The 25,194-nt window shown below is 43.2% G+C and overlaps 3 protein-coding genes across 3 annotated transcripts; 2 read left to right on the plus strand and 1 right to left on the minus strand.

The window, feature by feature from the left end:
* Positions 1-849: 849 nt before the first annotated feature.
* Positions 850-5,292, minus strand: LOC116615016 (mammalian ependymin-related protein 1). Its single transcript, XM_032376615.2, has 5 exons — positions 5,131-5,292; positions 4,739-4,773; positions 2,595-2,726; positions 2,177-2,354; positions 850-1,227 (listed from the first exon to the last, which is right to left on the minus strand). Exons 1-5 carry the CDS (start codon positions 5,210-5,212, stop codon positions 1,010-1,012), a joined length of 645 nt encoding a protein of 214 aa, XP_032232506.2. The 5' UTR covers positions 5,213-5,292; the 3' UTR covers positions 850-1,009.
* A 13-nt stretch (positions 5,293-5,305) lies between these two features.
* On the plus strand, positions 5,306-7,524 carry LOC125568332. The gene is made up of 2 exons (XM_048730349.1): positions 5,306-7,043; positions 7,334-7,524. The coding sequence occupies exons 1-2, from the start codon at positions 6,284-6,286 to the stop codon at positions 7,336-7,338; spliced, it is 765 nt and encodes a 254-aa protein (XP_048586306.1). The 5' UTR covers positions 5,306-6,283; the 3' UTR covers positions 7,339-7,524.
* A 4,322-nt stretch (positions 7,525-11,846) lies between these two features.
* Positions 11,847-19,513, plus strand: LOC116615017. The gene is made up of 3 exons (XM_032376616.2): positions 11,847-13,633; positions 16,616-17,173; positions 17,610-19,513. Exons 1-3 carry the CDS (start codon positions 12,143-12,145, stop codon positions 18,255-18,257), a joined length of 2,697 nt encoding a protein of 898 aa, XP_032232507.2. The 5' UTR covers positions 11,847-12,142; the 3' UTR covers positions 18,258-19,513.
* Positions 19,514-25,194: the final 5,681 nt, after the last annotated feature.

Below are 25,194 nucleotides of genomic sequence, written 5' to 3' on the forward strand. Positions count from 1 at the left end.
ATCTCAACTCATATCTACCACGTCCACAGGTATCCCCCACTCCCATGTCCACACTTATTTAAAGGTTTTTAAAAACGGAGGTTTTTTTCCTTCGTCTACACCTCTTATCCAAGCGTATACGGTTTATTCGAGTACTGAGTTTTTTTTAAAAATAAAGGTGGCCTGTGTACGCGCCTGTTGGGTAAAATCACCAACTGCAGAATGAAATTTGCATACAATACAACCAAATCGTCAAGGCCGTAAAAAAAGTTTGTGCGCTTTTTTCAGTTTGATAGTTTTTACAAGGTTATAAGAATTTTATCTAATTATTTAGATAAAAATCATGAATGCGAACGGACATGATAAAGTCTTACGAGCTGTCTACATCGAGATCAGCGCCGGGTAGCGTTACAAAACGCTTTACAAAAATTGACTTCGATGGTCCGGGGAGAAGCGGCGCCTTGGGCTCAAAGCTGTAGGAGGCCTATTAGGGGGGGGGGGAGGGGGGTGCAAACACATCAATAAACTATCGGGGGCCCAGCCACGCCCCTCACTGCTCACTTCCTTATATTAAATCCGGGAACTTATCCCCAGTGCCCCACTCCAAAAAATGGTTGGGTTGAGGTTGGGCTGAGAGAATTGATGGGTCTTTCAGTTCCGATTTTCAGAGGTGAGGGATAGGAGCCATTATTTTCATACTGACACTTTATTCTAGCCACGTCAATTCAAGGGGATGGAAATCGCGGTTGAATGTAGATTGTGGATAAGGGGGTGGGGGGGCTATAATGCAAATAAGTCGTTAGTCCATCGTGCATCGTGTATCTCGAGCAGGGTTCCAAGTACTAGGCAATGACGCATAAATCCAAGAAATCAATGCATGGACGTCTTTTAGTTAAATTACCACTTGAAATACACAATCAATTAACTAAAATGAATTATAGAATTATAGAACAGAATGCCAGAAGAATATTACACGGGTAAGACTTTATCGTCTGCCTTTATAATCCAAGCTGGTTTGTTATGCGCATGCTCAGTTGAACTCCGAAGGCGCTTCTCTAGCCATTCTCGCGTGGTGCTCAGGTGCGTGTCCGACAGGCTTGCAGTCGCTCGGGTGCGCGTAGTCCGCGTCCGTCACCTCGAAGCGCGAGATGTTTGTCAGGCTGAAGTAGGCTATGAACTGCATCGGCACACGAGCCACCGTATCCGTCACCATGCACTCATCCGCGGTCACCGTAACGATGAAATGGACTACAAAGCGAGAAAAGGAGTAAGAGCGAAGATACGATAATCGAAAAAAGTGCTTTACGACGAAAATGGTCTTAGATATTTGTGAAACTTGATTTTCACTTACACATGAGAATTTTTTTAATTTCAATTACACATTAGTATGTTTCCTTTTTTAAATTTTAAGAAAGTATGCGAGTATAAAAGTTTTATAAAGAACTTCATAAAGCCCCTTACAAATAGCCCATAGTATTGCTGGGTCAGTGTTTCTGGCGGAATTCTGGGCCGATGTAGGTCTGGTATGCTGGTATGCCCCTACATGGCCAGCGCGTATGGTAATCAATTGACTCGTGACAAGGGCTTAATGCTTGACGCAGCGAATGGGTGATGGATTGGGTTCTGCTTGATTCATTTCAGTCTCAAATCCATGTTTCGACGAAAGATTTGCTATGCAAATGAGCCTAACAGTAATAAACTGTGCTTGTACTCTTTTTAGTTAAAATTACGACTGAATAAAAGACCGTGTTACTCGTACGTTTTTCATCTCGCGACTAAATAGCTGCAAGGCGCACGTGCGTTTGTTTACGTCAGTCACATCCTCTTTGCAGCTTCTTTTTCTTTTCTAGCTCAACTCCACACGATAAGTAAAACTCACATATATTTTCCGCAACAAATTTGACGATTATTATTGATAATTTGTGGTTATTTTGGGGGGGAAACACGTTGCAAACAAAATGTGCAAGTGCGTTTTATTTTTGGCCGAGCACGGGCACCCGCTAAAATTCTCTCCCCTATTTTCAGACCGGTTGAATAGAAACATATTTTATTAAGTCTTATTTTCAGCGGAAAGCATGACCCAGGACCCACCTTAAATTTTGAAATTTTGAATTTAGTTTAGAGTCCACCCCCCTACTTTAAGTCTGCCCCTGCTAAACCAAAGTTTGCTAAAAGGACAGGGATCCCAGATGCTTACCACCGTCCTTTGTGCCGTAGAAGCGTCTAACGTCCAGCCCATGTTTAGCGGAGCCGATCCGCCCATGCTCTAGTTCCAGGCTAGTCGAGGGAATTTCCACTGGCGTAAAAGGCTTGGTGAATGGCAGAATGATACACATATCTTTCCCCTTGTACTTGAACATCACGTACTGAACTTTCTATAGGAAAAAAAAAACAAAGCGAATTATGAGACTCTCCTAGCTTCTTCCGCAACTATAGAAATAATGTCCTGCTTAATCCATTTTCATCTTTTTTTGATAATGTTTTGCTTGTTCTATTATTGGTACGTCAGTGCGAACGCATTCTTTCTTATTTTTGGAATGCAGTATTTTATTTAAGGGTACCTTATAAGGTAAGGTAAAGTATTTTAGGACTATCTTATTTTAGGAGTGGTTTACCTCTGTGTAGAGTTGTACAATTTTGTACGGAACACCTTTTGAGATGATATCGACTCGAATGCGTTGATTGTCTCCGTCAAAATACATCAGGCCAGTGTTGGCAGTGTTGTTCCCATCGTGAGTATGTTTGTACTGAAAGAACAAGGGCGTTGGTTAGGCCTGTGTTAGGTTCCATCGTAAGTACATTTACACTGTATAATAATGAAAAAGATGTACTTTAAGTGTCAGACATTTACAAGCATGTAAAGAATATTTTAATGGCTGTAAGAAACGTTCAAAAGGGAATGTGATGTCTCTTGTATTGTGCTTTGCTAGGGAGTTCACGACGAGGCCAGATCAATCTCGATCGCACACGATCGCAATTATTTTTACCGTAAGATCGCACCCTATCGCATTCCAATCACGAAGGAAATGGTTTCCATATGATTGCACACGATCGCAGGGTGAGTTGCCATATGATCGCACACTATCGCAGGGTGGGTTTCCATATAATCGTACACAATCGCAGGGTGAGTTTCCATATAATCGTACACGATCGCAGGATGAGTTTTTATATAATCGCACACGATCGCAGGATGTGTTTCTATATGATCGCACTCGATCGCAGGGTGAGTTTCCATCTAATCGCACACGGTCGCAGGGTGAATTGCCATATAATCGCACACGGTCACAGGGTGAGTTTCTATATTATCGTACACGATCGCAAGGTCAGTTTCTATATATTCGTACACTATCGCAGGGGGAGTTTTTACATAATCGCACACGGTCGCAGGGTGAGTTTCCATATAATCGCACACGGTCACAGGGTGAGTTTTCTTATGATCGCACACGGTCACAGGGTGAGTTTCCACATAATTGCACACGGTCGCAGGGGGAGTTTCCAAATAATTGCACACGGTCACAGGGTGAGTTTCCACATAATTGCACACGGTCGCAGGGGGAGTTTTCATATAATCGCACACTATCGCAGGGTGAGTTTCCATATAATTGCACACGGTCACAGGGTGAGTTTCCATGTGATCGCACACGGTCGCAGGGTGAGTTGCCATATAATCGCACACGGTCGCAGGGTGAGTTTCCATATAATCGCACACTATCGCAGGGTGAGTTTCCATATAATTGCACACGGTCACAGGGTGAGTTTCCATGTGATCGCACACGGTCGCAGGGTGAGTTTCCATATAATTGCACACGGTCACAGGGTAAGTTTCCATATAATCGCACACGGTCGCAGGGTGAGTTGCCATATAACCGCACACGGTCGCAGGGTGTGCCTTTATATGATCGCACACGGTCGCAGGTTGAGTGAGTTTCCATGCCATATAACCTTATCTACCAATGTAACCGTATAACCGAAATATGGCGATCACAAGGAAACCAGCCTTAACCGTATTCACTCGAATAAGCGCATCCCTCAAATAAGCGCCTCCCCCGAATAAGCGCCACCTTTGAACCAAAACTATTAATAAGCGCTTCCCCCGAATAAGCGCCGCCCCCTTCCCTCCCCAGGTTTTATTCTACTGAGTAAAGTGACTAGCATACATGTAGTTCTAAGAAAGCACTGGAGCACATAGACTCTGGAAAGAAAAAAGATAAATATTTAATGGGTGAAAGTTTATTTAAAGGAGCTGCCGACTTTTAATGATGATGTGGGGGGAAAAACTGTCGTAGTAGTATAAAATCGATATTAAATGAATAAAAAACATTCTCCGGCCTTTTGTGCGAAATTTGCCCTTTTGAATAAGGATCTCCCTCTAATAAGCTCCCCCGTCTGAGAGTCGAAAAATTTAATAATCACCAGGGCGCTAATTCGAGTAGGTATACACGTTCGTGTTATCATACGACTTGCATCACGCTAGTTTGTTTTACTTCAGTACAAAAACAAAACAACATTGTCACGCAAGTCGGACGTTCGGACTATAACCTCGCAAATTAGTGTAGCATCAGAGTGGAAGGAGCACTGTGTTCATCCTTTGGGATCCAGGAAGACGCGGAGAACAGGAGCGGGAGCATGTGAGAAGACGAAAGATAGAGGGGAAGAAGACGTCGTTTTACCCTCTTTCTTCCTAGCGCGAATACTCCCGCTTCTGGTTTTCGCGTCGCCTTGGGTCCCCGAGGATTCATTGTATTTGTACTTTACTTACAATGCCATAATTTCCAACAAACTGATGAGGAACCTCTGCAAACAAAGAAGAAGATTTACTTATTTTTCTTTCCTAGCCCAATACCAACTGCCCTGAATACAGTCAAATAGCTTAGAAGAAACTAGAGGGCTACTTCGCAATGCGGAAAAATAGGTCTATGGCTTGCCCATGCAAATAAATCTAAACCGGAAATTAAAGAGTTTTATATTTGGGAAAACCAAGGTATGAGAGAAAAATGTTCTCGTTTAAGTGCTACCCTGCCCTAATTTGCCAAACGTATGTTTTATTATATTTTGCATATAATTACGATGCCAATATTGAAAGCATCTCCTAGCCACATCAAATAGATGTCAAGCAAGTTCCTCTTCAAGAAAACGTGTATCTTAACTTACTACACGGAGTCGATGATGAGGTTTTCCCCTCCACGTACACGCAAACCAGGATAACCACCACGATCAATAGGAAAAACTTCATAGCGCGGCGCTCAGTTCGATGTGCTTGGAGCCCTCTTGTGTAATATTCAAAGGTTAGTGTGTGACCTTTTTCAATCACACCCCATCAAGTTGCGCCATCAAGACGAAATCACAGAAAAACACAGGAAGCCCAAATGGCTGCTGAGGATCCTAGCCGAGTAGTGAATTGATTGGAGCAAACCTCAAGAAATTTTTTTAACCTTTTTACGATGATAGGATGAAGGACAAGATCCAGCAAGATAAAGAACGAAAGAATAAAGAACGAAAAAATAAGGAAAAGAAAGAAGAAATATTTGAGGGATCAACATGGATTAAGGGGTAAAAAGAAAATATGATACAAGAGAATGTATTATAACAAATACACTTGCCAGCTTTTGGAGGCAATTCCTGTTTCATGTAATTTACTTCATGGCCTTAGCCAAGGGGGGAAGGGTCCTAGGGGTTCTGAAGAACCACCCCACTTGATAGCAGGAGGGCATGCTCAAATGAAAGAAAACTATGTACTGCTTCGAGAAAACTTGGCTACACTTGCTACAAAATGATGTGGGTTAAGTATGCTATATTCAAAAGATGTTGATTCAAGCAATATGCTATAATCCAAAAGATGTCGACCCATGCAAAATTCTACATTCAAAATATTCGAATCAAAACAAGTGATCCAAAATATTTGGATCCAAACAGTATTCTATCTACCAAAAGACGTGAGAAAGGCAGGTGTGCCATTTTTAAGATAATGTTGACATGATTCTCGGAGCTGTCTTTGTGCCCCTCGTTGTCCGAGAAACCGAGAGTAGATAGAAGGCAAAGACCCTGAAATAAAGAGAGTCAAGCAAACGAACTGTTTGTTTAACTGCTGCAAAGCACTTGAAGTGTGAATAAAATCCTATCACAGTAAATCAAACCACCATAAAAATCGGTTTTCTGAGGATAAGTATCAGGGTATGTCAAGAATAATGTGATTTTTCAAACAAAGCGAACATCTTTTTTTTTCTCTATTCAAAACTTATTAGAAGCCGTCTACTATACGTCTATTATGAAAAGTGTGTGAAACAGTTGTATTTTCCTAAGGGTGATGTTTATTTTATTGCTCACATTAAGTTTGCTTCGATCCATCGATTCGAAAATCTTCGATGAAGACAGCCGTTATGTAGAGTGTGATAAACACTCTCTGGAAATTATGTGCGATGGACAATGCACGAGATTTTACTGTCCAATCCTTGAGATAAAAAACAACAAGAACTCGTTTTCGGGTTATTGTACTTGTGCGTCGAGTCTTCCCGAGGATTTGGGTGACTCAAGGCGAAAGGAAGAAGGGGGGGAAGTTCTTCCAACAACACAAAGTCTAACGGAAGACTTTATAACTTCTTCTTCCGATATCGGAATGTCCTGTGCTCAGTCGACGACAATGGCGAGTATACTTAGTCAAACTACTACTCCAAAGCTCTGTGGTTCAACTAGCACGTTTCTCCAACAAACAACGACCGTTCTCGCCTCGTCAAAAACGACCCAATTCTCTCAGGAAACTCCGCTTATACATGTCACCTCCATAACGCCGACCTCTGTGTCGTCTGATACTTCCATTGCGGTGACTCATTCACCGGGAGTAATGCTCTGCAAAGGTCGAAACAGCATAAATGACAACTCTTGGTGCCAGGCGCAGTGTGAAAGCTTTTTTCACTTTTGTTATTTCTCTCGCTGCCTTTGCAGTCACCCTACGATGCAAATTACTTCCACAGATAAAGACTCTGCAATATGCAAGGTCAACGAAAAAGGAAGAGCGGAAGGGAAAGACGATGTGTATTGCACAGGGGAGTGTCGTCTTTTCTCCAGATGTAAGTTCAAAGTGTGTGACTGTTTTTGAAGCATTTGTGTATCGCTGTTTTATTTTTTCCTGCTTGTTCATTCTGGGGATGGCAGAATATGTTGAGAGATTTTAAAGAAGACCAAGAAATGGAACCGCCCTATACAATATCCTGACTTGTAGCCAGTGTTGATCCGGTGTTGAAGAAAACAATAACAAAGACTCCATTGTATTGTTGGTATTCTCATTTTGTCTTTTAATTAGTCATCTAGACTTCATCTTCTATCTTTAATTTACTTTTTTTTCTTTGCCTCCCTCCAGCTTAAATATAGAAAAATATTCTAAGCGGAGGAAATGAAAAGTGTAAAAATAGTAACAAAAACAAAGTAGAATAAGTAATGTTAATGGGATAATACAGGAAGATAAGTCACTGAAATTCTATAAGGTAATTATTAAAAAAAGAATTAGCTGGTCAAGACTTGTAGAAAAAAGTAAAAATAAAATGATTAATACGAAATGAGTTTTTATTTTGCAAAGTAAGATGCAAATTGAGCATCAGTTACAGGTCGTACATTCATAGGTATTTATACTATCCGAGTGGCTTGCAGAGTAGTACAGCCGTATTTAACTGAACGGCACATCTCTGGAATAAGCGCCCCTTTGAACCAAAACGTTTAATAAGCGCACCCCCCCTGGTAAAATACAATCTGTTGCTGTTCGCGCTAGAGCGCAAAGCCTTTGGACAAGATGAAATTTATGTTATTTAATGGATGGAAGTTTATTTAAAAAAAGCTACACCAAATAATTTAATGCTGTAGTGAAAAGATACTTCTGTAGTAGTATGAGATTGATATTGATATCAATTTCATGTTCGCTTTAAAAAAAAAAACATACTTTGCTCTTTTGTATGTTTTGTGCGAAGTTTGTCATTCTAAATAAGCTACTCCCTCGAATAAGCGCCTCGCCAAAGAGTCGAAAACGAAGATTTGCTTTGCACCCAAGAGAGCTTGTTGATGACAGGCAACTCCTCGAGGCCGTACAGAATCTCCTTGGCGCAAGGCAACTCTTCGTGGTCACACAGAACTATCACCTTGGTGCAAGGCAACTCTTCGTGGTCACACAGAACTGTCACCTTGGTGCAAGGCAACTCTTCGTGGCCGCACAGAACTATCACCTTGGCGCAAGGCAACTCTTCGTGGTCACACAGAACTATAACTTGGCGCAAGGCAACTCTTCGTGGCCGCACAGAACTATCACCTTGGCGCAAGGCAACTCTTCGTGGTCACACAGAACTATCACCTTGGTGCAAGGCAACTCTTCGTGGCCACACAGAACTATCACCTTGGCGCAAGGCAACTCTTCGTGGTCACCCAGAACTATCTCCTTGGCGCAAGGCAACTCTTCGTGGCCGCACAGAACTATCTCCTTGGCGCAAGGCAACTCTTCGTGGTCACACAGAACTATCACCTTGGCGCAAGACAACTCTTCGTGGTCACACAGAACTATCGCCTTGGCGCAAGGCAACTCTTCGTGGTCACACAGAACTATCACCTTGGCGCAAGACAACTCTTCGGGGCCACACAGAACTATCGCCTTGGCGCAAGGCAACTCTTCGTGGTCACACAGAACTATCTCCTTGGCGCAAGGCAACTCTTCGTGGCCACACAGAACTATCTCCTTGTCGCAAGGCAACTCTTCGTGGCCACACAGAACTATCTCCTTGGTGCAAGGCAACTCTTCGTGGCCACACAGAACTATCTCCTTGGCACAAGGCAACTCTTCGTGGTCACACAGAACTATCACCTTGTCGCAAGGCAACTCTTTGTGGCCACACAGAACTATCACCTTAGCGCAAGGCAACTCTTCGTGGTCACACAGAACTATCACCTTGGCGCAAGGCAACTCTTCGTGGCCACACAGAACTATCTCCTTGGCGCAAGGCAACTCTTCGTGGTCACACAGAACTATAACCTTGGCGCAAGGCAACTCTTCGTGGCCACACAGAACTATCTCCTTGGTGCAAGGCAACTCTTCGTGGTCACACAGAACTATAACCTTGGCGCAAGGCAACTCTTCGTGGTCACACAGAACTATCTCCTTGGCGCAAGGCAACTCTTCGTGGTCACACAGAGCTATCTCCTTGGTGTAAGAGAAATCTTCGTGGTCACACAGAACTATCTCCTTGGTGCAAGACAACTCTTCGTGGTCACACAGATCTATCTCCCCGGTGCAAGACAACTCTTCGTGGCCACACAGAGCAATTTCCTTGGTGTAAGGCAACTCTTCGTGGTCACACAGAACTATCTCCTTGGTGCAAGGCAACTCTTCGTGATCACCCAAGAGACCACGATGAGTTTCAAGGCGCCAAAAAAAGCTCGAGGTTGGCGGCCGGCCACTTGTTTGCCAAAATGTGTCTATAAAACTCGCATTCTTATTTGCATTATCACGACACCAGTGGTTATGATGTCATGCGTTAGGGATTTGACCACGCGCGCGGTGTATTGTGGTTGTTAGGGTGCTCTTCCTCCTTTCGCACACTCGCATCTATGACTGCGCAACCCACATAGCCAATCCTGTAAGCGCGCTTGCTTATTATCTCTTTTGGATAACATATTTTCGCTTTTACGCGAATAGATGATTGCAGACGCTCGCCTCCCCCTAAACAAAATATCTTAAAAGATTAAAATGCTGTTTTACTTTGAAGTCAGGATGTTTAAAGTAACCAGATTTACGATAACCTCAGACTCACTCATACAAAATGTGTTAGATCTTTTAACCCACTAGTGTTCTTCCCGCCAAAAACACAGGGAGCCCATTAGAAAGCATTTTGCAGTACATTATTAGATTATACGAATTCCTCTAATAAAAACGAACGATAAACGACTTCTTCACAAGGTCAATGTTTTTAGAAAACACCCAAAATATCAAGTAATTTTTCTATTATTTGCAATCAAAAGCATAATAAAAATCGAGAGAGAGCGCACATTATTGCTCTTTCTTATTTGCATGCTGCGTTTCTTGTTTGATTATTACTGAATGAATTAGAGTTACACAATGTTTACAGAAGAACTAAACTCGATATCCTATGGACTCTTCGTGGCCACACAGAACTATCACCTTGGCGCAAGGCAACTCTTCGTGGTCACCCAGAACTATCTCCTTGGCGCAAGGCAACTCTTCGTGGCCGCACAGAACTATCTCCTTGGCGCAAGGCAACTCTTCGTGGTCACACAGAACTATCACCTTGGCGCAAGACAACTCTTCGTGGTCACACAGAACTATCGCCTTGGCGCAAGGCAACTCTTCGTGGTCACACAGAACTATCACCTTGGCGCAAGACAACTCTTCGGGGCCACACAGAACTATCGCCTTGGCGCAAGGCAACTCTTCGTGGTCACACAGAACTATCTCCTTGGCGCAAGGCAACTCTTCGTGGCCACACAGAACTATCGCCTTGTCGCAAGGCAACTCTTCGTGGCCACACAGAACTATCTCCTTGGTGCAAGGCAACTCTTCGTGGCCACACAGAACTATCTCCTTGGCACAAGGCAACTCTTCGTGGTCACACAGAACTATCACCTTGTCGCAAGGCAACTCTTCGTGGCCACACAGAACTATCACCTTAGCGCAAGGCAACTCTTCGTGGTCACACAGAACTATCACCTTGGCGCAAGGCAACTCTTCGTGGCCACACAGAACTATCTCCTTGGCGCAAGGCAACTCTTCGTGGTCACACAGAACTATAACCTTGGCGCAAGGCAACTCTTCGTGGCCACACAGAACTATCTCCTTGGTGCAAGGCAACTCTTCGTGGTCACACAGAACTATAACCTTGGCGCAAGGCAACTCTTCGTGGTCACACAGAACTATCTCCTTGGCGCAAGGCAACTCTTCGTGGTCACACAGAGCTATCTCCTTGGTGTAAGAGAAATCTTCGTGGTCACACAGAACTATCTCCTTGGTGCAAGACAACTCTTCGTGGTCACACAGATCTATCTCCCCGGTGCAAGACAACTCTTCGTGGCCACACAGAGCAATTTCCTTGGTGTAAGGCAACTCTTCGTGGTCACACAGAACTATCTCCTTGGTGCAAGGCAACTCTTCGTGATCACCCAAAGAGACCACGATGAGTTTCAAGGCGCCAAAAAAAGCTCGAGGTTGGCGGCCGGCCACTTGTTTGCCAAAATGTGTCTATAAAACTCGCATTCTTATTTGCATTATCACGACACCAGTGGTCATGATGTCATGCGTTAGGGATTTGACCACGCGCGCGGTGTATTGTGGTTGTTAGGGTGCTCTTCCTCCTTTCGCACACTCGCATCTATGACTGCGCAACCCACATAGCCAATCCTGTAAGCGCGCTTGCTTATTATCTCTTTTGGATAACATATTTTCGCTTTTACGCGAATAGATGATTGCAGACGCTCGCCTCCCCCTAAACAAAATATCTTAAAAGATTAAACTGCTGTTTTACTTTGAAGTCAGGATGTTTAAAGTAACCAGATTTACGATAACCTCAGACTCACTCATACAAAATGTGTTAGATCTTTTAACCCACTAGTGTTCTTCCCGCCAAAAACACAGGGAGCCCATTAGAAAGCATTTTGCAGTACATTATTAGATTATACGAATTCCTCTAATAAAAACGAACGATAAACGACTTCTTCACAAGGTCAATGTTTTTAGAAAACACCCAAAATATCAAGTAATTTTTCTATTATTTGCAATCAAAAGCATAATAAAAATCGAGAGAGAGCGCACATTATTGCTCTTTCTTATTTGCATGCTGCGTTTCTTGTTTGATTATTACTGAATGAATTAGAGTTACACAATGTTTACAGAAGAACTAAACTCGATATCCTATGGACTTCAGTCGTTACATGATTTTATGTTTAATTTTACAGTCTGCACTGAAAATAGTCGAACTGAAGTGGAATACATTTGACCGTTCTTGACTTTTCGCTCGGTACGTGGGCCGGTACGAGATAACCAGTCTAGCTCAAATTACACATCGAGAGGGTGAGATCGGGTTTCGAACGGAGCGACCCGTAATAACAGGAAAGCACAGCGTGGTCTAAAGGGCCGTGTCACCCGACGACAGCCTCCAAAATGTGAGGTACTGTTCGAGATATGGAAGACAACGAGTCCCTCTACGAAGAAATTCAAACACGGGACGACAACATGAGACCCAAGACGCTACAAAAACCATTCTCTAACTTATACGTGAATAGCACAAATACTAGTACAGCCCGCCAAAATAGCGTGCTCGATGAATCATATGTCGATACCTATGTGAATGTTGTGAAAGACGACGAAGCAGAAGACATCTATGAAGTCATTCCTGCGGATATTATCACAAGTATGAAAGTCACTCGGAGCAGAGAGGTGCCTGGAAGCGCCTTGGAAAGCGAGAGGACTGATTCACGGGGGTGTTCTACCACTAGTACGACAGTGACTCCGGGATCTTCGCCTCAAATCAACGGATTCTGTACTTCAACTGACTCACAATACGCCGAAATATTCCATTTTCCGAGCAGGATCTCGGAGATTATTCCCTCCCGTCCGACCAGAGAATCGGAAAATCCAATTCTTAGACAAGATTTTGCTCAACTAACGGAAACTTATGGTTCAACAATTCCAGAATTGAAAACGATACGCGAAACACTCGCGTGGATAAACAAAAATCAAAATAGAGGCAAGTCGAAATCAACGAGGAAGAAAAAGACATCTTCCCCGTTTATATTTAAGCGATCGCTTAGCACAGGGGATGCGAGGTGCAGTGCTAATTCCAGTCCTGCTCACTCAGTGTATGAGAACTCACCGGTAATAACACCAGACCCTTCCCCTGGTCCGTCTCCGCGTACTCGGAAGATGCCGGTTTATGAGAACTTAGAATTCCCATTTCTGGAGAGCGACAGAGAATCTCTTTACAGCAATAGCACTGGCAGTAGCAATGGGGAAACGCAGGAGAGAGGCGAAACTAATTTATACGAAAATTTAGATGAAATCATGGACGGACGCGGGCGAACTTTGAGTAACCCCATTGATATAGTTTACAGTGATTTGCAATTTCCAAATGAGAAAGTCGAAGCTTATTTACTCTCGTCTTCACTTCAGACTTCATCATCGTCACGAGAGGAATTTATAGAGCGCTCTAGATCCCTAACCCCTAGTACAAACACTACCCCGCCTAACCCACAGGGATCAGGACTCGAAAGACCTAAGAGTTTGAGCTTGAAAAGACTCGCGAGTGGTTCACTGGGTTTACACCTCGCAAAGTTCGTAAAATCTGTGCCGGTCCAAAGGTCAAACGACCGAGTATTGCAGTCGGTAATTCACGAGGCCCTCGCGAGACGACACGAGGGGGAGGAGATATCAGTAAATGTTGAGGTGGACACTGATTTGATGCGTATCAGCACAAACTGCCCGCCTTGGGAAGTTGTGGCTAGCTTCGATATCGAGGCCATAGGGCATGTGAATCTCTATGAAGGGGACGATAGTGTCCTGGGGGTGATTGTATGCCCGCCTGCCCAGGACGCCATGTGTTATATCATCAAGTGTAATGATGCTAAAACTATCTATGCGACGGTGAAGAAGGCATTCCGAGCGCCTAACCTAAGGGTAAGTAAAAACGATACGCTTGTTATTATTTTTTTATGCAAAAGGTCCAGTCAGGGTTGGTATTCAAACGGAGCGAATACATTGCCCTGACCCCCTTACCCATCCTACGATCTTCGCCGCCGAGAATTCAAAAACGTTGCCAGGGGATCATATAGTTGAAGAGGAGTAGAGGGCTATTTCTTTTTGTTTTAACACGTAAGAATACTTCTAATAGAATTTATTTTTTTCATTCGTTTTACTTGAATGACTGGCCAATAAACAAATAAGGGGATTACATTAGTTGTTTATCATTTGTTGAGGATTTGTTGTAGAACAAAACATCCCATGACTACCATCATATCCAAATATTCGATGGGAAATGGTTTTGTTATTATCGTTTTAAGGCGTACATTGTTTTAATGTCACTCTTTTTGCCTACATGCCGCAACTTATTGGCACTCGGTTTCCGGTTATGCGGCTATGTACAATGTGACAACAGCCGTATCAGACAACTTGTTAAAACCAAATCAGGAAAATAATTTAAAGCGAAAATTAGAATAAAGCGTGCATAAACGCATTTATTTTACAAGTGAGGCTATGAGTACCGAAATATATAGTGAACGGGTTTTACGGCTAGTATATGAAACTATTCAAAAAATAATTCTTGACATGGAAAGAAAAAACGTATGTCTTTTTGTGAGACCTCACAAAAACACTTTTATCAAAATATTACCGTTGAGTTTGCTGGGATCAGTTAATCCCACCATGGGGCAAGAAAAAAAATTCGTTAGCAAAATCAGTTAAAATCATAATCATTAGAAACTTAGAGATAGCTTAATATCAGACATAGTGACAATTCTCCCCATTCCGTGGGCTGCCCTGCGAAAATATTTATGTTCAGTTGGTCTCGGTTTGTTTCCGGACACCGCTGTTTTTCCTATGATAGTCTAACCGCAAATATTTTCACACATCCGTCTACTTTATTTTGTTTTGACAGGAATAGCACGCCGCTTATTAATTTTGCTTGCACTAAAATCCCAATTTGTAATTCGTGTTTTGTGCCTGCGCGTGCGGTCTCACTCGTGATAGTACGCATAACTTCAAACTCATTATTTCACTGATAAATACTGTGAGAATCCGCTAATCCCAAAGCTTTGATAGAAACACAGCTTGTCTGTCAAACCTTGCTTGAAAAACCCTCTTGAACCATCGAACCACATACGCTTGCATGTTTACTTACGGTCAGCGGTGTATTTTCCCGCGCTTATTTTGCGCGTGCGCCATTAGTGTACATCAATGTCATCTTGATGGTCATTGACTCTTAGGTATTTCAGTTATTTTATTCATGTCGACCCATGCACGATAGTTATCTACTATACAATGTATTCTCTGTTTCTTAAATTTGGGGTTTGTTCTTATTATTTTATTAGAGAGTTTAATTCTCTTGTGCTTATGTTTATGTCCATCCTATTTGATTAACACTGATTTATTTTACCATTTTCTCTTATTATTTCCCCCAACTCTTTTTCATCGTGATATCAGAAGTTTTCATAAGAGTTTTTGGTTAGGTCGTGACATTCCATTCTTTAATCCTGCTTTTGCTACGACGAAGGATTCTAACACTCTAAACCTCAGCGAAATAACTTTTCTGACAGATATATAACATACAACTTCAACCCAGTGTTTATTTATTTTCCAATCCCTTTAACAACCTAATTCTCGCTGTGTTTTCACTGTCAGTAACGCTGAATTAAAAAACCCCTTAGTTATTAGAAAAAGTGAGCATTTTTTCTTTGTGATTTCTGGCAATCCAGACCCGCACCTTCGTTTCCAAGGTCACGTTCAGTGTCTTGTGGTTTCACTTTTCGGCTGCCTGCTGAAACATGCCTCTGGACGAGGGGAGGTACCGGAAGTACAGACCACACAAATGTCATAAGCACTTTCCCTTACATGTAAACATGGTACAAGAAGCTGAATAGTGAATTAGGAATATAGAGAGATTACAGTAAATATATATATGAATTAAATTTTTTTTGCCGGGAGATGAAGTCTAAAAACCGTTTTCCGCGAAAACCGGGAGAGTTGGCATGTATGTTTTTCATGTGCTCAATTTATTATGCGCCACAGGATGTAAAGTCGGCAAGCCAAATAGATAAAGAATTAGTGTCTTATTTTGCACGAAATCTATTAAATGATAGCCACACTTTCATTGTCTAGCCTTGAAACGCTAAAAAAAATCATCTTATGAGTAACACACGCCGTCATCTGCCATGATAGTCGGCAGTCGGTAGTTGGTATACTTCCATTATTGCGGTGCCGTTTTTCCAGATGTCGCTTCCGAGAGCTTCCTCCGTTTCCGGTGGGTTTAAGTAGAACTTTATAAAAATCCTTCTTGGAAAACTATTATAATTCATCAGACGATTTGAGTGGTTGCCGTTGTAAACAATGACGATGCACTGGACCGAAGGCGCTAGTCAACAACAGTCCTTCTATCCTCTGTCACGCTATACGCGGTTGCGTTGCTTTTCACGCATTGTAGGATCTGAAACTTTGAATTCAAAAAGTGCGAATTTTTTGTTGAATATTGATCCAAAGGGGTTAGTACGAACGGAACCAGGTTCCATGCGAAGTGCTACCCTTACATATGAAATCACAATAAAATCATAATAGAAGTAGATGATAACGTATAAAAACACAACCAAAAAAGAGTAGTGACATCCACAAGAACGAACAATAAAACAGGTGCAGTTGAGATCTGTATCCGGTTAAAAAGAGCTGTTTAAGAGAATATCGATCCTGTGGATCCAGGAGTTCAAAGTGGGGGGCATCTCAGGCGGAGGGGGTGGTGGTGTTTTTTTTTTTTTTTTTGGTGGGGGGAGGGGTTAATAAACAAAACCTCATTGAGTATAATGGAAATTAATACTTGGAGGTTGAAATGTTGAGACATTTTGCTCTCTTAGGATCGATCCGCCATTCCTCAACCAATGCTCCTTTGCTTTACAGTCGTTCACTTTGCCCAGTCCTTCTAAAGCTGACGTGTATGCGCGTCCTGGTGACGAGGACTTTACCTCCATCCCTCACATAACCTACCTCGGCTGTGTAAAGGTCAAGAAATCCTACCTAGTTATCAACGACAGCATAGCAACGCTGCTGGACAAACTGAGTCCGCGAGACTACCGACCAATCACGCTAAAAATCCGACCGGACGAGATTGTGATCGTAGACGAACGAACCTCCTCGATTCTCCACACTCACAATGTGGCCTGGGTCTTATCACTAGGAGTATTCAACGAAGACTCGCGACTGTTCGGGTATATTGTCTCTGAGGCGCGCCAAGGCGAGAAGACCCGGATGTTCTGTCACGCATTCCGTTGCGGTCGTGTGACTGCGAGCGTGACAGCGACTGAGACCATCCGCTTGGCATGTCAAGCGATGTATTCGCCGGGTCGCAGGGACTCGATCGGTAGGACAAGGCGGAACTCCACTAGATCCAATCACAGCTCGTCCAGCTCGCTTGGCACATCCCTTGAAAGGACGACCACTGTGTCATCAGCGTCATCGGTAAGTTGTAAGAGGGAAACCAGGGGGCGTGGTTGATAGTCGGCTATTCAGAACATCTTGCTTTTACAGACAGCTTGCTTCTACAAACATCTTACTATAAAGGACAACCCACTATTATGGACACCTCGTTATTACGGACCCCTCGCTATTATGGACACCTCACTATTACAGACATCTGGCTATTACGGACAACCCGCTATTATGGACACCTCGTTATTACGGACCCCTCGCTATTATGGACACCTCACTATTACAGACATCCCGCTATTACAGACATCTGGCTATTACGGACAACCCGCTATTATGAACACCTCGTTATTACGAATAATTCCAAATAAAACTGTAATACAAACAAATAATAACATTTCCTGATATAACGGACCCTTGCTATTACAGAATATAATGACGTCTGACTTGTTCTTACTTTTCTTTCTAGGTGCAAGACGTATCGGCCATGCCGGATATTAAACCGGACAAGGCACAAAGACGGTCCACATTTTCCTCCAAACAACTCCTGAAAAAACTGTCCCCAGCCCGGGCTAAGAACATCACGAGTAAATCCTTCAGGCATTACATGAGTGAGCCCGACCTCACAATCTCTTCATCAAGCACAAGCTCGATTGAACCGGAAGTAACGGAGGAGAAGCCCGCTGAACTTCCGGAGGAAATAGAAGAGCAGGAGGAACGAGAGTACAGTTTCCAGGTGGCGTATTTGTGCTCGACGGTAACTAATCCTCCTCTTAGACCAAAACACGTGCGTGACTGTGTCAAACAATACCAAAAGGAGTTAGGCAAAGTCGCCAAACACACGGGCGTCACGCCACCGCTTAAGGAAGTCACGCTGCATTTAAACAATGATGGCGTGACAATGATAGACCCCAAACAACCTTCTGTTTGTCCGCGATTTTTTCCGTTTCCTTGCATCAGTGAGATCAAAGGGCATAAGGATTTTCCAGAGTACTTTGCGTTTTCGACAGTCGTCAGTGGCGACTCGAAGCACAAATGCCATGTATTTAAGGATCTTAAAGGAAACTGTGAAGACATTAACACTGCTTTCGAGTTTTTTCTCTGGGAGAAAGTATGAAATGTGTAAGTGATTTTTCTTACACACTGACTCAGAGAAAAGGTCGAAAGAAAAATGGAAATCTCAGCGGGGTAGGTCTCCCTTGCGAAATTATATTTGACAAAGAGTATACAGTGTTTGATTATAATTTTTCAATTTTAGATCGACAATTTTTACCAATCCCTTTCCATCAATGTTCCTCCTTTAATATTAATTTTGTACATATGCATAAAGCCGTAAATATAGGTCTTTGATCATTATAAATTTTGTGCTAGCTAGTGTTAAAAGACTGCAATTTAAACTTACGGTGTAATCTGTAAATATTATTGTATAAGCGGCTGAAATTACCTTTACTATTTATCATTGAAACTCAATTTAGTTTTTCTTTTTCAGCAAGCACTTTTTAGTCTATGGTTTGAAAAGCGATTGATATGAATATCATTATTACAGGTAACCCGTTCAAAATAATTTACTAATGATGAATTGAGATGCCTGATGTATAGGTTCACCGCTTTATAGGCTTGTAAATAAAATATTTCGAAATTGTAACAGTATTTTAGCAACAGGCCGGCTCGACAGGTTTTCCACTCGTGTCACGAAAGCGATGCACGTCCCGAATTTTCTCGTGCCTTTTCATGATAATCTCGGTTTGAAGTGGCCTCGTTTTGGTGGTAGGATACTAGGGTATTCGCCTGTTACAAATAGTAAGTGGCGAAAAGAGACTGGGTCCGAGAACCTGGTAAAAGGGATTGTGGGATCACTCAGCTGGATAGAACAAAGCGGCCATTTTTGTGTAGCCAAACGACCAAGGGCGGATCCCGTATTCTCAAACCCATTCCCGACTAGTCATGTAAGATGTCTATGTAAAGGACATGCATTTGTTGCAAATGGATAATGATAATACATATGATAATAGCGAGGTTAAGCTTAGAGACCGCTCATTATTCAGACATTGACTGGAGGGATTGATGTGAGTTGTCGAATATAGCAAACTTTTGGTACCCCCTACCGTACCCAACATAGGAACCATCAAATTTTAGGTTTCCCCATTTGTATGCTTAACATAACAAGTTAAAGGTCAATGAACATTTTCAGGGCCCATCGTTTCTCATAACCCCCCTCCCCTTTTGAGTAATGAGGATTTCCTTGATTCCTTGTTTTAATAAAATACCCGTCAGTATTTGACAAGCGTAACCGTCATACGGTTCGAGTATTCATTGTATGATATGAAAATTTATAAAAGTGGCTGATAAAAATTAAATATATATTAAGAGCAATTTTGTTATGGTTTATTTTCCATTCCACTCATCCCTTCTCGTATACAACTCATCCCTTCTTGTACACCACCCATCCCTTGTTGTATACACATCCATCCCTTCTTGTACACCACCTATCCCTTGTTGTATACACATCCATCCCTTCTTGTATACCACCCATCCCTTCTTGTATACCTTCCATCTCTTCTTGTATACCACCCATCCCTTCTTGTACATCACCCATCCCTTCTTGTATACCATCCATCCCTTCTTGTATACCATCCATCCCTTCTTGTACACCAGCCATCCCTTGTATACCAGCCATCCCTTCTTGTATACCCACCCATCCCTTCGTGTATACCACCCATCCCTTCTTGTATACCATCCATCCCTTCTTGTACACCAGCCATCCCTTGTATACCCATCCATCTCTTCTTGTATACCATCCATCCCCTCTTGTATACCATCCATCCCTTCTTGTATACCACCCATCCCTTCTTGTATATCCCCCATCCCTTCTTGTATACCACCCATCCCTTCTTGTATACCATCCATCCCTTGTATACCCATCCATCTCTTCTTGTATACCACCCATCCCTTCTTGTACACCACCCATCCCTTCTTGTATACCCATCCATCTCTTCTTGTATACCACCCATCCCTTCTTGTACACCACCCATCCCTTCTTGTATACCATCCATCCCCTCTTGTATACAACCCATCTCTTCTTGTATACCATCCATCCCTTCTTGTATACCACCCATCCCTTCTTGTATACCACCCATCCCTTCTTGTATACCATCCATCCCTTCTTGTATACCATCCATCCCTTCTTGTATACCATCCATCCCTTCTTGTATACCACCCATCCCTTCTTGTATATCCCCCATCCCTTCTTGTATACCATCCATCCCTTCTTGTACACCAGCCATCCCTTGTATACCCACCCATCCCTTCTTGTATACCATCCATCCCCTCTTGTATACAACCCATCTCTTCTTGTATACCATCCATCCCTTCTTGTATACCACCCATCCCTTCTTGTATACCACCCATCCCTTCTTGTATACCATCCATCCCTTCTTGTATACCATCCATCCCTTCTTGTATACCACCCATCCCTTCTCGTATACCACCCATCCCTTCTTGTATACCACCCATTCCTTCTTGTATACCACCCATCCCTTCTTGTATACCACCCATCCCTTCTTGTACACCACCCATCCCTTCTTGTATACAACCCGTCCCTTCTTGTATAACCACCCAGGAGGGGTCTAATGCACAAAGGAATGTGTAAAAAGGGTTACCGTTTAACCAATCATAGAATCCCAGGGGACGCTCCGCGCGCATTTGGGTCTGCGGGTCCTTTCATGCACGTCTTTCAGTCTTCGCTCGTCGGAAGAGAAACGTACTTTCTTTTCTACCGCACAAGTGTTTCAACCGCCACCATCGTCATGGCCGAAGAACAACAGGGTTCTCCCTCTATTGGTTCCCCCTAAAGCAGGGCCCGTTGTTGAGGCTCCAGTGGCCGAGGAGGTGTGTATTGCACTACTAGTGTTTTTATAGGTTTTATCTTTGTAGCGTTTTACTAGTTTGCTTTCGCTCTGGTGCACCCTTTTGCTCTAGTTTTCAATTTCGTTCTCTTTGCGTTTGTAACCGTTTATTTTATTATTCGTTTTTATTTTGTAGTCAGTTTAGTCTGTTTCTTTCTCTTACTTTTGCCCTATAACTTTTCATTTTTCTTGGTAAGCTTTAATGTTTTGTCTTTTCTTTTGGGTAAGCTCATTTAGAACTTTTGTTATTTAGTGTAACTTTTTTTTATTTTGTGCGTTTTAGCGTAAAATTTAGAGTTACCCAAGTTTTATACAGTTTAGCGTGATAAAGGTTACGTTAGTTTATGCTTTAGTGTGAATAGAGTCACGCCAGTTAATGCATTAGTGTGAATAGAGTCACGCCAGTTTATGTTTAGAGTGAATAGAATCATGCCAGTTTTTGCATTAGCGTGAATAGAATCACGCCAGTTAATGCATTAGCGTGAATAGAGTCACGCCAGTTAATGCATTAGCGTGAATAGAGTCACGCCAGTTTATGTTTAGAGTGAATAGAATCATGCCAGTTTTTGCATTAGCGTGAATAGAGCCACGCCAGTTTATGCTTTAGCGTGAATAGAGTCATGCAAGTTTTTACTTTAGCGCGAATAGAGTCACGCCAGTTTATGCTTTAGCGTGAATAGAGTCACGCCAGTTAATGCTTTAGCGTGATTAGAGTCACGCCAGTTAATGCTTTAGCGTGATTAGAGTCACGCCAGTTTTTACTTTAGCGTAAATAGAGTCACGCCAGTTTATGCTTTAGCGTGAATAGAGTCACGCCAGTTTATGCTATAGCGTGAATAGAGTCACGCCAGTTTATGCTTGGCGTGAATAGAGTCATGCCAGTTTTTACTTTAGCGCGAATAGAGTCACGCCAGTTTATGCTTTAGCGTGAATAGAGTCACGCCAGTTTATGCTTAGCGTGAATAGAGTCACGCCAGTTTATGCTTGGCGTGAATAGAGTGACGCCAGTTTATGCTTTAGCGGGTATAGCGTCATGCCTGCTTTTGCGATGGCGTGAATAGTCACGTTTGTTTATGCGTTTAGCGTGGACATAGTCACGCCAGTGTATATGTCAAATGCGTGAACAGAGTCACGCCAGTTGATGCGATGGTGTGATTAGAGTCACGCTGGATTAAGCGTTTAGCGTGTATTTAGCCGAATCCTTTTAGATTTTATTTTTGTAGCCGGACCGTTTGGCGGAGTTGGAGAGGAAGCTAAAAGCGCTGGAAGATCAGAAGTTAGATAATTCGGCCCAGGCCCTGGTGCGGTATCAAGGGGACCCAGCCTTTCGTTGGCCCTCAGGTCTCAAGGCCCATAATTGTGCAGAATCCTGCTTTGGCAGATTTTCGTTTCCGTAATCCCAAGTATTTTAAGGCGGGATCCATTCATTGAGAAGGGCCCACGTGTGGTCTGAATACCCAAAGCCTCCATGGGGTTAACTTTGAAAACATTGTCAGGGAAGGTGTAAATGTTTACGACTTTCTTTGCAATTTTAAGGGTGATTTTAAAGGGAAATCTCTCTGACCTCCCACCCTGCATTGAGTTGGAAAACGCACATATTTGCACGTCCTTTTCCTCTTTCATCGCTGATGCCATCTTGGGTTGGGTTGCAGCGAGAGTAGTGCTGATCTGGGGGGAAGCGGGATCTACCCCTCCACATATCGTCCTCCCGCTTACAGTCGACCACCTCACGGACTTACCGCGGTATGTTTTGGATGGCCATTTCCAAACAACATTCGATAAGGAAAGTGGGTATCAACACGTTTTTCTTCACCCAGACTCATACACGTTTTTTGGTTTCAAGTTTATGATATTTCATTTCACCTTTCCTCCGTTGCCTTTCGGCTGGAAGGCCAGTGCATTTCTGTACCATAACCTCGGCTTATTTGTGCCTGGGGCGGCACGATCCTTGGTGTACCTGTACTTCAATACATTGACGATCGACATGTTGGACAGTTGTTTACGCGACAAAACTCCGTATCACGGCCTCCAGATGCAAAACTAGCGGAAGCCGCTGCGTATATTGTATGCTCCTTGTTAACTGATGCCGGATATCTTATTAACATTGAGAAATCTCAATCCACGCCATCAACTTCTGTGCGGTTTCTGGGTTTTGTCTCAAATTCTGTAAAGCAAGTGTTTTTAATCCCGGAGGAAAAAAAAATCCAAGTTCAAGCTGCTCCGCGAAGATATTCTTTGTTCAAAGTCAGTTACTTTGAAAACGCTTCAACGTTTTGCAGGAAAGGCGTTCTCCTTTAGTCTTGCTATAGCTGGTTGTAAGTTTTACCTCCGTGAGGTTTATGGCAATCGCGAGTATCATGGGCAGATTAAGACCTTCCATAAAGTTGACTGATTTCCCTAAAGCTGAAATTGAATACTGGCGTTTCATAGATGTCGGAGAGAGCATTCTACCTTGGAGATCGGAGAAGCATGCTATTAGCTGTTCTGTGGTGCATCTCGTCGTGCTTGGGGCAGTGTCCTTGTAATGGGGGACTTTACTTTAGAGATAAAAGACTACTGGCGAGAGAAAGAGCCTGGTGATATCAATTTTCTTGAAGCGGAGGCTTTAAAGTTGTCTCTTGAATCGTTCAAAGGGTACATTCGTAATTCTAGGGTGGATGTTCATACTGATAGCTCATCGCTTATCGAAACGTGGGAAAAAGAAGGTTGAAAGGTTCGGGAGACTAACCAGATCGTTAAAGAGGTGCTCCAGTGTAGTCAGCAGTCTAACTTTGCCATTAATTTACAGTATGTCCCCTCCACCGAGAACCCCGCAGACGCTCCCTCTAGGGCGCGATCGGACTGTACGTTGTCGGCCTCTGCCTGGGCTCTGGTCGACAGAATGTTTGGTCCGCATACCTTATTGCCCTTGATAGTAACGCCCAAATGGATAGAAGAGGCCACACACTTTAACATTTCACGCCTTGGCGTTCACCTAGGTCAGCCGGTGTTAACGTCTTTGCGCAACAGGTGCCAAGGGAAGAGAGTTTGTATGTTTTTCCACCCCTCACACTCATCGGTCCTGTGTGGAGATTTCTTTCCAATCAGGGGTGTCGTTGCGTTTTCACGATTGTAGCCCCGGATATTCTACCCCGTCGTTTCTGGTGGGCGCTTCTGGAAGCCGCTGCAATCGATAGAGTCCTAGTAGGACGGAAAGGCGACGCTTCAGTACTTCTTTTCCCGTCACGCTTGGGCCCTGATTGGCATCCGAGGTCGTTACAATGGAATCTTTGGGCTTTCCATTGCATATATAAGCCTTACGTTTTTTTTTTAATCTGTTTTGTCTCCAGATCGTGAAAGCCAGCCAGGAGATGTCCTGCATGCTTATACCCTTATGACGCTGATGCTGTGTTCTGCCAAGCTTGTGGTACAACGGTTTCCTTGGTTGTGTTACCCATGGCGCAGAGCAAGTTAGACGTTGCAGAGATTGATAAACGTTTCAAGGAGTTTGAATCAGCACGTGAAAGGAGGCCTTACCAAAGACAGGGGTCTGCTTTAGAGAGGAGGTTAGGTAGTTTTCATGCTGCGTTATCTCCTCCAAAAAATACCTTCCGCTACTTCGGAATACCTTATCCAGTTTCTTATTAGCAGGGATACTGGAGGAGGGACAGTTGTGCATAATGGCACTCGACTTAATTGCGGTTTCCCTACTAGGTTAGCGTTAGGATCTGTTGATTCTCTCATTGGTAATTTTTTTATAATAATTTATAATAATTTAGGACGTACCAACGATGCGAGCCCCTTGGCTCATCTTCGTGTCAAGGCCTAAAATTTGTCCGTGAAGAACAGGCTGGTAAAGCTATCGTTCCCAGGCAAGCTCTTCCCCTTTTCTTTGTTAAGTTCAAGGACTTGGGACGGGGGATAGAGCGTCTGATTTGGGCAGCCTTTGTTACGATCAGGTCTTCCGACTCGAAAGTGTTGGTTTTCGCATTAGGTTATTACTTACGAAAACGGTTCGTTGCGGTGCTCCACGGGAGTTTGTATTGATACCATTCCACGTAAGGGAGGTCTGCCCAGTGTTTTGGTTGATAACTTATTCTCACCACAACCCAATGTCATGTCAGAGCAATCTGGAGTTATGGAAAGAGTGTCCGTTCCTGCCCCCGGCGC

The sequence above is a fragment of the Nematostella vectensis genome, chromosome 7 (genome assembly GCF_932526225.1).
Source record: "Nematostella vectensis chromosome 7, jaNemVect1.1, whole genome shotgun sequence".
NCBI lineage: Eukaryota > Metazoa > Cnidaria > Anthozoa > Actiniaria > Edwardsiidae > Nematostella > Nematostella vectensis.

Excerpts from the sequence above, each read along its gene's own strand:
- LOC116615016 (XM_032376615.2), bottom strand. The coding sequence starts at position 5,212 with ATGAAGTTTTTCCTATTGATCGTGGTGGTTATCCTGGTTTGCGTGTAC. Across the intron at positions 2,727-4,738 it reads TTGTTGGAAATTATGGCATT|TACAAACATACTCACGATGG; the intron begins GTAAGTAAAGTA and ends TTGTTCTTTCAG. Across the intron at positions 2,355-2,594 it reads TTGTACAACTCTACACAGAG|AAAGTTCAGTACGTGATGTT; the intron begins GTAAACCACTCC and ends TTTTTCCTATAG.
- LOC125568332 (XM_048730349.1), top strand. The coding sequence starts at position 6,284 with ATGTTTATTTTATTGCTCACATTAAGTTTGCTTCGATCCATCGATTCG.
- LOC116615017 (XM_032376616.2), top strand. The coding sequence starts at position 12,143 with ATGGAAGACAACGAGTCCCTCTACGAAGAAATTCAAACACGGGACGAC. Across the intron at positions 13,634-16,615 it reads TCCGAGCGCCTAACCTAAGG|TCGTTCACTTTGCCCAGTCC; the intron begins GTAAGTAAAAAC and ends TTTGCTTTACAG. Across the intron at positions 17,174-17,609 it reads CTGTGTCATCAGCGTCATCG|GTGCAAGACGTATCGGCCAT; the intron begins GTAAGTTGTAAG and ends TTTTCTTTCTAG.